The following is a 15,423-nucleotide window of genomic DNA, read 5'->3' as shown; positions in this document are numbered from 1 at the left end:
CACAGGACTATTATTCAGACCTTTGATTTTTGTTTTTTCTCCTCCTGAAATCAGAACACGCCGGACACGACAGTGGAAAGGCTTTCGGGATTTAATGCAATACGAGACGAAGGCTCCCCCTTGACCAGCGGCATTGTGGTGTCGCCTCAAAAGCCCACTGATAACGGGCAAACTGATGCGGAGTCGCTAAGCGAGTGTCATGCGTGCAGCCAGTGCCAGCGCACATTCAAGTCGCGCAATGGTCTGCGGACGCACATGCGCAGCCATGAGGCGCTGGCGGCCATCAAGAAGCTGCCAGCATCATTGTCACAGCTCAAGTAAGAAAAACAGTAGTTTGAAGAGGTAATCCTTTAATGCACGCGCCACTAGCTTCGGTGTTGTTAGGGCGTGTTAAACAATAAAAGCCAAACAAAAAGCAAAATTACCTAACAGCCATCCCACCGACCAACCCTCTTACCCACCTACATACTTTCCCCACATACCTACCCATATGGCTACCATTACCTGCCCTGTTGCACTGCAAAAATGCAAAATCTTACCTAGTGAATATATCTTATTTCTAGTGAAAAGATCTTACTGTACTTATTTTAAGACAGTTTTTGAGTTTTTAAAAAAAATTCAGCAAGACAAAAATAAGAGAGAGTTTTAAGAGATCTTATTTTAAGAATCTAATCAAGTCAATTCATAACAGTTCAATTGGCAGATTTTTCCCCCACTTATTTTAGGGACAAAATGTCTTGTTTTACTTCTTTTTACTTGTTTTGAGGTTATTTTGTCCAGTGTACCGACTTACTCATCTACCTTCCTACCCATCTACCTCTCTATTTACCCGTCTACCTACCCATCTACCTTCCTATTTACAATGCATACATGCAAGTCATTCGCCTTTCGGCAAAATTCACCATTTTAAACTGAAAATAGGCCATTTGCGTGAATCATATATATCCGATGAGTTTTTCCTGGGTGTGGGGGGGTCGTCATAGGCTGTTTCGTACTCCTTGAACGCTGAGAGCTAGATCCATTCCACACATCCTCGCACAGATGTCATTTCTTAATATTACTTCGCGGCGGATCGGCCTGAGGTTCAGCCTGTGCGCTCGGCACCTGCTTTGGATAAGTCACAGGAGTTAACGAGACCAGAAAAATCACTTCTGTACTTAATTGCTCCCAAAAATTATATTTACAATAAATAATGTATCTTTGTTCATCTATTTATGCCAGTGAGGCACACTGACAGACAGAACAAATGAATGAATAAATTACCCGCACCGAAACTTTACAGCATGATTCGACAGAATGGCGGCATGTTAGCGTACAACCGTTAGCGCTAGCACTAGCATGCTAGGCTACATACCGTTTTTGTTGACTGCTTGCGAGCCGTATTGTATTAAAAGTATGTGAACATACCTCAAGCAAGCCTTAAACGAATGTCCTCTCCTGTCCTGAGCACCGGTGAGCACCAACACACGTTTTCCCCCATTTTGTCCTTATAATACAGTTGGCGCGATCCACTCTTGTTGTCATCGCCACAGTAACGAGTGTGTCCAGTCGCATTTGAGTTGACAAGATAAAGCCCAATGATTGTAAAAAACGGGATCCGGTGTTATCGGAATACAAGATTTTATTGCAGTAGTCTGACATAATGCAATCGTGAAAGAGCAAATTTGTCTTGTAGTCTGATCCGGGCATTACGTTTTGTCTGTCTCAGACGTGTTGTCTGTCCCACAGCACCGACATGATTATTATTTTTTTAATAACTTTATTGGCCGTCAGATATTTACAGTACTACGTCAAAAGACACGCGACAAGGCTAAAAATAAAATAACTTTTGAATTCAAATATACTGTGCACGATGGCGACGTGGAGTCAATGTCTTTTGCGGATTGATCAGATCGCCGATTTATGACATTAAAGCCGATCAGCATAAAATGCTAATTATCGGCCGATACCGATCAGGCCGATAAAATCGGTGTAAAGTCTACCTTTATTAATCAATTATTGCTGATTTATCAACTATTTCGTGCGCAAAACTATGACTTCGACTTCCGCATTGGGCGCCCGTGACCCTAGTGAGGAGAAGTGGCACAGAAAATGGATGGATGCATATTCATGGTGTGGTTAAAAAAATCAGTTACTCACTATTTGCTCAGTACTTAAGTAATTATTTCACTGTGTACTTTTTACTCTTACTCAAGCAGTTTTTTGGAGGACTACTTTTTACTGTTACCTGAGTCACATTATTGTCAAGTAATATTACTCAAGAATTGGCTACTCTACCCACCTGGAGCGGACATCCTCTATTGCTACTCCTATGTTTAAGCAACATTTTTGCCCATCAGATCAGCCATTGTCGTATTTGTTGCACTGCTCTTTTGTTTTTCGCGTTGATGTGCTGACGTCCATTCGAATCCCAATTCAAGTTACCATCTAGTCATAAACATCCCGACTACTTACCAATCCACCTACCTACCTACCTACCTACCTACCTACTTTCCCACCCACCTACTTACATCTAGCTACTTACCCATGTACCAATCTTCATACTTTCCAACAACTCCACCTAGCCACCTACCTAACTACTATTTAACTAACTATTTATCAGTCTACCTACATATGCATCTACTTAACCAACTACCTATCTAGCTATTTACCTACCTATGCACCAGCCCTATGCTACGTAATTACCCATCTACCTACCTAATTGCCCACCTACGTACCAAGCTACTCACTTACTAAGGTACTTTCCTGCCAATTTACCTACCTACTCGCCTATATTTTTTAGCTATTTTCCTACCTAACAATCTAAGCAAGTGTATTTTTCTTTTTTCTCTGACCCCCAACAGCCTGAACAAATATCTTCTCCACAAGCCTGGGACTATCCGTCCTTTTCAGTGCGCCATCTGCTTCTATCGTACCAACCTGATGGGCCTGTGGACCAACCATTTGCTGAAAAACCACCTTGGTAGGTCAACAGCTTTATTTCATTGAATTCTGACGTACTCAAATGGGACGTATGATGTAAAGGGACTTTTTAGTAGCTTGTATCCAAATAGTTGGCTTCTGGAGCGCCTGCCCACCCAACTGTGAAATGACACAACCAAGCCACTTTCATGCCACTGTTTATTGTGTATGTATGTGTGCTTTCCAGATACCATCATAGAAACCTGTGACCACAAAGACGAGACCAGTGTGACTCATAGTGCAGACAAGGATGCTCCACATTTAGGCCACCAAGTCATTAGTGTGGGCAAAACTAATGAAGGGCGTAACAAAGGCAAGTAATGTAATCATACGGACACACCTACCCATTAGGGTTGGGAATGATAAACCGATGCAACTGGATAGCTGTTCGTAAAGGCGAGAGTTACGACTGTATCAGTAGCTCTGTTATCGATACAAAATCCGCCAGTAATTCTAAGATACGTTTGTGGTAGGGGTGCGGACCGGATATCACGAGGCTAGGAATCGGTTGCTTGAGGCTTTATGGTTTTCATCTCATAAAACAACTGCGAGAGGTCTCGCGCTGTGCTCCGCAGGTAACGTTATGCTTACAACCAAACGCAGCAGTGCTGGATACTAGCGACACTACTAGCTTAAATACATTTCTCTGTAGTGTCACTATTTCAACATAAAATACCTTTTCAGTTGTTAAGCTAGGATAATAATTTTTGCCAGGGGTTTTATCTACTTGCGCATCTACCTACCAAGTACCCCACCCACTTACCCAGCTACCTACTTACCTTCCCACCTATCTATTCACCAGTCCCACTCACGCATGTGTTACATTATACCTTGCTCACAGACTGGTACCTGGAGCCCCCAGAGGTGCGACGCCAGCTTAGCCACCTGAGTCTAATGGCTCAGAACGGAGCTAGTACCATGGCGGCCACCAGGCAGAATGGCAGCAGTGGCCTGTTCTGCTGCGAGAACTGCTCCTTCTTTTCCAAGGACCTGCCCAGCATGCGGCGACACTACGTCAGTAGACATGGCAGGAAGATGTTGGCGTGCAAGGACTGCGACTTCTTCACCGGCTTAAAGTCAGTCTGCATGTTGTTTGTTACATTAACCGCTACTTAATTTAATACTTTTGTTCATAATATACAGTGGATCCAAACTCAATACCAGTAACTGATTTTCCCCCCCAATCCAAAATTTTGCCGCATAGTTACCGGTCAGTCAAAATATGGCTTCGCATGAAATCGGTCCGTGGCGCAAATAAGGTTGGGGTACAGTACAGTACAACCCACCCTGTCCCAAAATGTGGAAAAAAATAATTAAATAGATGGATCTTATCCAGACTAATGCATAAAAGTCGCGGTGGTAATTAGTTAAAAATATTTAGGGATGCACTATAACTTTTTTGATATATTTTTTTTAATGGTTTACGTTAAGGGTCTTCAACAATTTCCAGGCTAAGGACCCCCAAACTGATGGAAAGCTGGAACGGTGATCCACTACTTACAGTGCCACCAGAAAGTATTCACACCCTTTCACTTTTTCCACATTTTTCTCTGTTACATAATTATTCTAAAGCTGATTTGAATATAGTTTGGTGCCAGGCCTGGAGGTGGGGCTCGAAGGCGAGCGTCTGGTGGCCGGGCCAGAACCCATGGGGCCCGGCCAGGCACAGCCCGAAAGGGTAACGTGGGTCCCCCTTCCCATGGGCTCACCACCTGTGGGAGGGGCCATAGGGGTCGGGTGCAGTGTGAGCTGGGCGGTGGTCGAAGACCAGGACCTTGGCGATCCGATCTCCGGCTACAGAAGCTGGCTCTAGGGACATGGAATGTCACCTCTCTGGCAGGGAAGGAGCCCTAGCTGGTGTGTGTGGTAGAGAAGTTCTGACGAGATATAGTCGGGCTCGCCTCCACACACTGCTTGGGCTCTGGTACCAGTCCTCTTGAGAGGGGTTGGACTCTCTTCCACACTGGAGTTGCCCGCGGTGAGAGGCACCGAGCAGGTTGTGGGTATACTTATTGCCCCCCCCCCCGGCTCGGGGCCTGTACGTTGGGGTTCACCCCAGTGGATGAGAGGGTAGCCTCCCTCCTCCTTCGGGGGGAGGACGGGTCCTGACTGTTGTTCCAAGCGGTGTTCTATTATTGTCCATAACGAATGCCACGTTCAAGCATAAGGGTGTCCACATGTGAACTTGGCAGGCGGTTAGTGTCTCTCGTGGCGGTAGCAACCCTTTATTGCTCAGTGACTGTTTTTCTCAATGTCTTTATGTCTCAAAAGTGTTCTGTTGTCTGTTGTCGTACTCGAGCGGGTCCAACTACCGGAGACGCATTTCTTGTGTGTTTTTTGGACATACTTGGCAAAATAAAGATGATTCTGATGGGTACCGGCTGGCCAAGCGGAATGCAGCTTTGGTGGTCGCTGAAGAAAAAACTCTGCGTGGGAGGAGTTTGGTCAGGCTATGGAGAAAGACTTCTGGACGGCTTTGAGGAAATTCTGGTCCACCGGCATCTCAGGAGGGGGAAGCAGTGTACCATCAACAGTGTGTATAGTGGGGATGGGGCGCTGTTGATGTTGTGGGGCTGTGCTGGTTGACACACCTCTGCAACTTCGCGTGGACATTGGAGACAGTACCTCTGGATTGGCAAACTGGGGTTTATAAGAAGGGGGACCGGAGGGTGTGTTCAAAGTACAGGGGGATCACACTTCTCAGCCTCCTTGGTAAGGTCTATTCAGGGGTGCTGGAGAGGAGGGTCCGTCGGAAAGTCGAATCTCAGATTCAGGAGGAGCAGTGTGGTTTTTCTACACCCTCTGCAGGGTCCTCGAAGGTGCATGGGAGTTCGCCCAACCAGTCCACACGTTTTGTGGACTTGTAGAAGATGGTGGTGTGCCCTCTCCAGGTCAGGGATGAGATACTGCGTCAAGTGGAGGAGTTCTTGGGATCTTGTTCACGAGTGAGGGAAGAAGGGAACGGGAGATCGACAGGCAGATCGGTACAGTGTCTGCCGTGATGCGGACTTTGTGGTAAAGAAGGAGCCAAGCCGAAAGGCGAAGCTCTCAATTTACCAGTCGATCTACGTTCCTACCCTCACCTATGATCACAAGCAGTGTTAGCACAGTTACCTTGAAAAAGTAACTTCGTTACTTTACTGATTACTTGAGCTTAAAATTAATTTAAAAAAATATATATATATTACTTTGCTGATTAGTTGATTTAAAAAGTAGCTAAGTTAGAAAAAAAATAATATTTAGTTACTTTTGGGAGCTGCCAAGTGACAGGAATATCACTTATCCACCGTACAAAAAAGCATTAGCTTAACCGAACCCATTACTTGGTTATACATGGTACACAAGTTGCAGAATGATGTCATCAACATGACGCAATAACTTAAATTAGTGTAGTTGAAGCCACATTAAATCAGCAACTTTGTGCATGCCGACATAATACAGTAAGTTCCTAAACGTAAACAAGCACACCATTCTCAGTACACTGCTGATTGTGGTCCATGAAAGCAACTGTGTGTGTGAGTGTGTGTGTGCGTGCGTGCGTGTGCGTGCCCTTGTGCGTGCGTGTACACAAACGCGAAAGTGAGTTACACACACACACACCATTGCTCCCACCACAGTAATTTTGATGCGAAGAGAGAGAGAAAATGTTTTTCTTACGACGTGACGTCAGCCGTGCATCGCGTTCAACCAGCTCACAGACGAAGTTGAGAGTTCTCACTTTTCATTGTAAACACTATTTAAGCTAAGTATTCTAAGTCGTTCAAGTGAGTCACTCCTTACCCTCCATGACGAATTGATGATCGCACACTCGGTATGAATAATTATCCCAGAAAGCATTGCACGTTTAACACGCCAGTAAAACTGTATTCTTAATGTATAAATAAAAAACGTAACAACAATCAAATATACGTTTTTACTAAGGAAAATAACAAAAATAATGTGGCAACAGTGAAATCGTTCAGTTCTTTGCAATTTTATGGTACTGCACCGTCACTGTGCATTGTAGAGTCTACAATCACTTCCCAATCGCTTTCTTCTATTCGTAGGGAAAAAATGGGTAGTCTCAGTTAAATGCTTCTGCACATCTGGACTACCCTCTATTTGAATCACCAGATACAAACTAATATTTGGTGAGAGACATTGATGATGTAAAAGTAACTATCGTTGGATTGAAGAAGTGACTGTAGTCTAATTACATTCCTGGGAAAAGTAACGTGTTGCTTTGTTCGTTACTCAAAATGGCGGCTTTTTGGAGTAACCGGCATCACGTCACGAGCTTAGTCTGCCCCGACAACTGCATTTTCCTGTCTTGATAAAGCCGCCTCCGCCTGCCCCTCTGTCGTCGGTCCACCCCAACAACTGCATTTCCACGTCTGATTAAGCCTCCTCTGCTTGCTCCTCTCTCGGCTTGAGCTGCTTAGTAAAGGTCTAAGACGACGCCCGTGCGGCCCCTCTGCGTAGCTTGACGTGCTCACGGCAAAAATTGTTTCTGCGCGTAGAACGCCGCGGAGATCGTTGATTGATTCCTAGCCAATACCAGCTGTAGCGACACCCCTGACTTGGAGGTGAACTGCAGTACATTTTCAAAACTGCCCGTGTGGGTTGCGCTCGAGTATAAAGGCAAACTACGCGCGGGACAGCCGCAGTGACATCAGCGCAGATTTTCTGCACAAATTGGTCATCAAATATAGTATGATCTTCATCCGAATCACAAAACTAAACAAATTGCCTGCATAAACTAATACCACACAAACAATTATGTTTTTTTGTTGTTGAAAATAACGTAAACATTCACAGAAAGGGGAGGAAAAAAGTAAGTGAACCCTTTCATTTTCTGTAAGTCTTCAGCTGACACTCTTGTCTTCTTTACCTCTTAAAGCATTCTGCCCTGTGCTCTTATAGTCATCTTTAAAGGACGGCCACTGCTTGGAAGGGAAGCAATAGTGTTGAACTTTCTCCATTTACAGGCAATTTGTCTAACCATAGACTGTTGAACACAATTTTTTTAACCTATTCCAGCTTTATACAAGTTTATATGTAAAGTCCTGACACCTCTTGACACCAGACACTGAACTGCAATACCTTTGTAAGAAGGAATGGTCCAAAATTCATCCTGATCGTTGTGCACATCTGATATACAACTACAGGAAACATTTTTTGGAGGTTATTGCTGCCAAAGGAGGGTCAACCAGTTTTAAATCAAAGGGTTCACTTACTTTTTCCTCCCCGTCCTGTGACTGTTTCCATGTTATTTTCAATAACAATATAAAAACAATTGTTTGTGTGGTATTAGTTTAAGCAGATTCTTCTTTGTTTATTCTTGTGACTTAGATGAAGCTCATTTTGACCAATTTTTTTGAGGAATTTAAGAAATTACAAATGGTTCACATAGTTTTTTCCTCCCACTGTATATCTTAAAACAAAACTTTAATTAAATAATAGTACTAAAATTATTTTAAAATAGAATGAAGGAATGTGATTTATTTCAGTCAGCATCATAAATCATCAGGCAAACAGTCAAGAAACGACACACAAAAGAACAAATAGCTGAGTGAAAAGGGTTACGCCTGAAGTTTAGCTTATTATTGCTGCACCCTATTTTTAAAACAGAAATCTTAATTGAATAATAATACAATTTTGAAATACTAATAGAGTAAAAAAAAAATAATAAGTACTATTATCATACATATGAATATAATATAATTGACAAATACAGCAACAAAAAGTAGTTCCTTCTGTTATCTGCTACCATTTAGCAAAAGCGTCCTTTTTACGAATGGAAATAGACACCACATTTCAAAATAGACGCCTTTCTGATTAATTTCGGAGCACAATATGGCATAGTGATTGCTATTGATTACCACTTGTCTGTTTCTTAGAAAAGCCATGAAAATCCACATGGAAACAGATCATTCCATGTTCCAGAAAGAAGCTCCTCCACAAGACGGCCTTCGCTGTCCCTTCTGCCTCTACCAGACCAACCACAAGAACAACATGATCGACCACGTCCTGCTGCATCGTGGTACATCCCCATAATATTTCTAGTTGCAATATGTAGAACATTAGCATAACAGGCCTAAGTATTCACTAAAAATGAGTTGTATTTTTCTAAAAAGTTTATTTAATAATATTGTAAGCTACTGTAACACTATGTACAGCTTAAACATTGACACTGCACTTCAATATAGGGGGGAAAAAACTGTACTTATATATTGATTCAATTAAAATGTATGGCACATAAAACTTAAATAAAAATTATCCCTAAAAAAAAAAGTTCTTCAAATGTAAATGCAAATGAGTTGTACTAAAAAGTTAAATACAACTCAACTGTACTTAGGCAGTGATTTGTTCACATACCACTAAAGGGAGACTGCGTACCACAAGTGGTAATAATACCACACTTTGAGAATCACGGATACATATTCAAACTTATTATTATTAGTTTTTTAAATTGTTATTATTCAATATTGTAATAGTAATATACAGGATTTGTTGTTAAATATTTTTATTTTAGTACTCAGTGGTACCTTGATTTACAAGTTTAATTTATGCCCTATACGCATAACACAAATATTGGCCCACAACACGGTTCATAACTTGAAATTTGCAAATTGGGGCACGATACTACTATATAATATTAATCAATATGTTGTGTTGTTACGATTGTAAAATGACTGACATTCATCTGCAGAGGAGCGCGTGGTTCCCATGGAGGTGAGGCGGCCCAGGTTGTCACGCTATTTGGAAGGCCTGGTGTTCCGCTGCCACGTGTGCACATACACAAGCGCCAGCGCCGACAACCTGCGCTCGCACGTCGCCAAGCACGAGCGTATCAAGCCCTACCGATGTCGCCTGTGCTACTTCGACTGTGCCAGGCTGGCTGACCTGGAGGCCCACCTGTGCGCTAAGCATCAGGTACGCAATACTGTATGTAATACATGGTGTATCCGGAAATTGTCCACATTCTTCTGTGTGTTCTTTTGAATATGATGCCACAAGCTTAGAAGACCTATCTTTGACCCGTTTTGCCCTTTCCTCATTTGTAATGTAATAACATTCAAAAAGTGACACATTCAAGAGCGCTTCTTCATTCGCTTCATTCCAAAATTGGTTAAATTAATTTGTTCCTTCAAATTTCACACACAACACCCCATAATGATAAAAGAGTGAATGATGAAATAATTTTTTTTTTAAATTTTTTTTAAAGATTTTAATTAAAAGAAAAGACAAAATAATTAAAAAAAAATAAATAAATAAAACGTATCACTTCCAAAATATTTGACATTTCCTGCTAAAGGAAAATGTTTTTTTTTCTTCATTATATAGTTGTAGTCAAATAGTAATATTAATACTGTTTTTAAAATACTAATACATAAATAATACACCCTGAACTGGTCGCCAGCCAATCACAGGGCACACATAAACAAACAACCATTCGTGCACACAGATTTAAAAATTGAAGTACAATTAGGGCTGAATTTAAAAAAAAAAAAAAAAAAAAAAAAACGCTGCTAAGTCGACGTCAAAAAAAGGTCGATGCAGAATTTATGCCTCAACGCTCCGCTGAGACCCCAAAAAAAGTTCTGCCCGAACCAATGTTTCACACGGACATTAATTGCAGACGGACGCAGTGTTTGGCCTCTGATAAACTGACAAAAAAGAATGACAGAGGAGCGTCTCTAAGTTATTTTTAAGACACTATTAGATGTGTAATGTTCATATAACATGATGTATGAGTGAGCTGCATGATGGTTAGTTTTTTCTTTTCTTTTTTTTTCTACCTAAAATGGGAATCACTAGCGCGCTAATGCTAATTGCAAATGCTGTTTAGCAAAGGCTGATATATATATATATATATATATAAATATTTTGTTTTCAAATTATATTCAAGGATAAGGTAAGGATAGAAGTCCAGCCATCAGAAATGAGAAATAAAATCCAAGTTAGTCATAAAAAAGTAATAATAGTAGTAAAACGGTTGGGGGATGCGGCGATTACTCCAGTACTCAATGAAATATCTTTCGAATAAGCGATTCTAAAAAGATTCGATCATGACAGCCCTAAATACAGTTTTTGATTATTTTTAACTGTAAACATATACATTATTATAAAATGTATACAAAATGTTGAGTAATAAAATAAATCATAAAATTATTTTTGATTAAAAAAAAATATCATATTATAAAAAAATAGAATTCGAGAAAATATTCAGTTTATTTTGGTTACATGTGTAATACAACAAATATAAAGTATAAAATGTTTTATTGAATAAAAATATATTAAACTAAAATAATACAATAAAAAATATAGGACAAAATATACAAAATGTGAACTTTTAATTGTTTTTAAGATTTTGATAAGATTTCTAATTTTGATTGTCTATACATATAAACATACAAAATATATATAAAATGTTATCGAATATTATAATTTGTCATAAATATTTTTATGTAAGATTTAATTGAATAATAAAGTGAAAATGGTAATCAGATTAACAATTTTGATGACATATATAACCATATATTAATTTAATTTATATTTTATATTAATTAAAATATACATTATTTTATTTATTATCCATCCATCCATTTTCTGTATCGCGTATCCCCACTATGGTCGTGGGTGTGCTTGGTGTCTATTTCAGCTGACTGTGGGCGAGAGGCACGGTACACCCCGAACTGGTTGCCAGCCAATTGCAGGGCACATGCAAACAAGCAACCATTCGCACTCACATTCACACTTACGGGCAGTTTAGAGTCTTCAAATAACCTACTATGCATGTTTTTGGAATGTGGAAGGAAACCGGAGTACCTGGAGAAAACCCGCGCAGACACTGTGAGAACATGCGAACTCCACACAGGCGAAGCCGGATTTGAACCCGGGTCCTTAGAACTGTGAGGTAGACGTGTTTACCAGTCGTCCACTGTGCCATCTTTTATTGATTATTCATAATAAAATACATTTAAAATAATAAGAAAACTTTAAAATAACAAAATCTATAGAAAATTTGACTTAATATTACCATTTGACTTTAGCCTTCATTGCATTACTGTAATAAAGCAATACTACAGTAATATGTTAAATGAATATACTAATAAAAAATACAAAAATGAAAGTTAAAAATTAACAAAAAATGAAAGCTGAACAAAAATGTAGAATAAAAATGAAGACTCAAAACAGCCTAAATAAAGTGAGCAAAATAACCCAGGTTTTTTATTTTTTATTTTATTTAACAGCAATACTGTGGACCCCTGCTATGCGCAGAGGAAAGGGACCAGGCGTGACCGCAAATACCGAAAATCTGTGAATGGATGGCCATAGGAGTTGCTTTGGAGTATTATTTTTTTACCCCCAAAATTATTGAATAAGTGGGGATATACCAGCAATGAGTGTTTTCCAGGCAAAAAATCGGGGTTAGTTCTCCCCCAAAAAAGGAAGAAAAAAAATCTGAAAAAATCAGATTAGGAGAATTTACAGATGACGAACCTTGAACATGCAGGGGTCCACTGTTACGATATTTTAATAACTGGCATTATTGTGTTTGATTTGTTCATTTATTATCATTTTGTCACAATATTCCTACTTTGTTTTTCTTGGGTGCAGGTGATGAGGAACCATGAGCTAGTGGGGCAAGTCAACTTGGAGCAACTAGAGGAGGTGAAGCTCAAAGAGAGGCTTGAAGATGAGGAGCAGGACAACAACAACAAGGAGGAGGAGGAGGAACAGAGGTTCAACCCTGAGAATGCGGAAGACCTTTTCAGCCACGTGACGGATGCGGACACAAGGAAGCCCACGGAGGAGGAAGACAGCAACCGTGGGGATCACCTCCCCGAGACGGCCGTCGCTAAATGGGAGCATCAAAACAGCGCTGGTCCATCTGAGAAGAGTGACGGCGACAATTCCCAGCTTGCTCTTGGGAACCAAGAACAAGAAGAAGAGGGGGCGGTGGCGGAGGAGGAGCAGATGTCCAACACTGAAAATGCCGTAGACTTTTTCAGCCACGTGAAAGAGACTGACACAAGGAAGCCCACAGAGGAGGAAGGCAGCAACTGTGAGCATCACCTACCCGGGATGGCTGTTGTTAAACGGGAGCATCAAAATGGCGCCGGCCCGTCTGAGAAGAAGGACTGCAAAAATTCCCAGCTTGCTGTGCTGAACCAAGAAAAAGAGGTGGTGGTGGGACTGGAAGAGGGGAGCTCCAAGGAACAAAACGAAAAAGACCACTGTTTGGAACTGCAGGCGCTGAACCTTGAAGCACACGAGGAGCACAAGAACCTGCGGCATATCCTTGAGCTGGATGAGGAGAATAAGGAGCAAGGATCCTTGCACGGGAAGGAACTTCACACAGACTTCTTGGAAAGTTCTGGAAAAGCAGCCAAGAAAACGCTCAAGAGAGAAACCTCGGCCCATCTTCTGGCATTCTCCTTGGAGCCGCTCCGAGAAGACAATGCCCACAAAAGGAAGCTATGCGAAGGACTCAAAGAGGAAGGGATGAAAGAGGAGGACGGACGAGATGGGCAGAAAAAACGGATCAAGATGGAGGATACGCGCATTCAGCAAGATGTCGATATGTCTGAGCTCAAAGGTAAGAAGGAACATAGGCAGGATTTAAACAACCGTGTGTAATGAATGAATGACATCACTGTTAAGGCAGAAGTCTGACGACACACCACTTAAATATATTACAAAGTATATACAGTGGTACCCTGAGTTATGAGTTCAATTTGTTCCATGACCTAGCTCATAAGTCAATTTAAACATATATCAAATCCATTTTCCCCATTGAAATTAATTGAAATGCCGTTGATTTCTTTCATCTGCCCAAAAAAACACCACCGTTTTGTTAGTTTTTTAATTTCATTATTTTTTTTTTAAAGAACGATAACATTGTACAGTGATGCCTTGAGATGTGAGTGACCCAACTTAAGTATTTTTTAAATTTTATTTTATTTATTTTTTTTGCTTTGACTTGCAAACAAAAAATTGAGATACGAGTGCTGTATGATGGCAGTGAACGCAACTCACTTCACAAGCAGCAGGAGTTTGCCAGACAGTGAACAATTATTCTAAAAAGAGGCCGTTTCCAAACAGATCAGTAGGGACAAGAGTAGTACTGGTTTATGACCATGTGATCACAAACACCGCTGCTGGCAGCCAACGGCTCCTCGAAAAGAGGTAAATGTTGTTCATTTGCGTCAATTTTGATTATTGTTGTTCCTTTACACAGTAATTATTGTATGACTATTTAATGTTCCAGAAACGCTACATATTTACACGCAGCTGTGGTGTGCCTACCTACAGTAGTTTCATTCTGAAGAGCAAAATAGGAAATGCAGCAGGTGTACATTGTTTTCCGCATCCTCTTTCATAGTTATCATACAAGGAGATAAGTATACAACACTGGGCTGCTCCTTGTGTTGTTTGAAGCGTTATAATTTACTGTAACATGGGTGCTAATTGTATTAGCATGTCCAAACGGGTCCGTCTGCTGGTCACTTTTAATATTACAGTTGATTAACTGTGTATTACAGTACACCACCATCACAGCGGACCATGCGATGTGACTTGCGTGCATGTACATCGGGATGACAATGCTCAAACAATATATCTTTCAAAAAATGGTTACAAATTTTTTTGTTGGTGTTTTTTAGCGAGCTGGAACAACGGGGGAAAGGTGATTTGATAAGTGTTTTGATTTCCGAGCATAGTCATGGAAACTGATTTTTTTGTGTTGAAATATGTTCATGATCTGTTTAAAAAGTGTGTTTGAGTAGGTTTAAAGCGTATCTAATAACACATGTATTTTTTGTAATTATTTTTTTTTGGGTGACATCGCAGATGCCGACAAAATATTCCCTTGCAGCTTGTGTGGCCGAAACCTCCAAAGCGAAGCGGCACTGCAGAGCCACGCCTCTCGCCACGGAATGTAGGCCACCAACATTTGAACAACATAACACTATCAACACGACTCACATTTCAGACTCCTTGCCTTGGAGAAAAAAAATGAGATTTTAAACATTTTCTAAAGGAACATTGTTTTTTGTTACACAGGTTTGTTTTGATAGCTTAAATAAAGCTTTGGAAACAGCCCTTAAATGTCTTGACATTTTTTCGGGGGAGCGTTTCTTCATGTGAGTACTACTGTATAAAAAACGAAACGCTTTATTTAATGTTTAGTGTTTTTTTGTTTTGTTTTTACTGGACCAAAATGAAATCATATGATGCATTCAAGTGCTGCAGGATATTTTGGCTTCCTAGTGTCTCATCTCACAAACAATAAAACATTTTTTATTTTTAATGACATTTGGTTTTGATTGAACTGTTTTATGTATGCAGGATGGTTGAATAAATTTCAATGTTTTGTATATTTCATTACTTTTGTCTTAAACGTTTCTCTGCTCAGCTGTAATGTGTTCTTTCCATTTAAGTTAATGAAAATGATATAGTTGTGTAGATCTCTAT

At 40.5% G+C, this 15,423-nt stretch overlaps 1 protein-coding gene across 2 annotated transcripts in view; it reads left to right on the top strand.

The window, feature by feature from the left end:
- The window catches only part of LOC133474906 (zinc finger protein 462-like), a 24,475-nt gene extending 9,142 nt beyond the window's left edge, over positions 1 to 15,333 (top strand). For both annotated transcript variants that reach the window (XM_061767059.1, XM_061767058.1), the window contains exons 3-10: positions 55 to 317; positions 2,844 to 2,962; positions 3,149 to 3,274; positions 3,803 to 4,037; positions 8,841 to 8,983; positions 9,653 to 9,876; positions 12,565 to 13,546; positions 14,800 to 15,333. In XM_061767059.1, the coding sequence (XP_061623043.1) occupies positions 55 to 317; positions 2,844 to 2,962; positions 3,149 to 3,274; positions 3,803 to 4,037; positions 8,841 to 8,983; positions 9,653 to 9,876; positions 12,565 to 13,546; positions 14,800 to 14,891 (2,184 nt within the window). In that variant the 3' untranslated portion in view covers positions 14,892 to 15,333. The remainder of the gene's footprint in view (positions 1 to 54; positions 318 to 2,843; positions 2,963 to 3,148; positions 3,275 to 3,802; positions 4,038 to 8,840; positions 8,984 to 9,652; positions 9,877 to 12,564; positions 13,547 to 14,799) is intronic.
- The last annotated feature ends 90 nt before the right edge of the window (positions 15,334 to 15,423 follow it).

Source organism: Phyllopteryx taeniolatus, chromosome 3 (assembly GCF_024500385.1).
Source record: "Phyllopteryx taeniolatus isolate TA_2022b chromosome 3, UOR_Ptae_1.2, whole genome shotgun sequence".
In the NCBI taxonomy this organism is placed as follows: Eukaryota; Metazoa; Chordata; class Actinopteri; order Syngnathiformes; family Syngnathidae; genus Phyllopteryx; species Phyllopteryx taeniolatus.
Note: the sequence above shows the minus strand (reverse complement) of the source record. Positions and strands in the feature narration are given on the sequence as shown.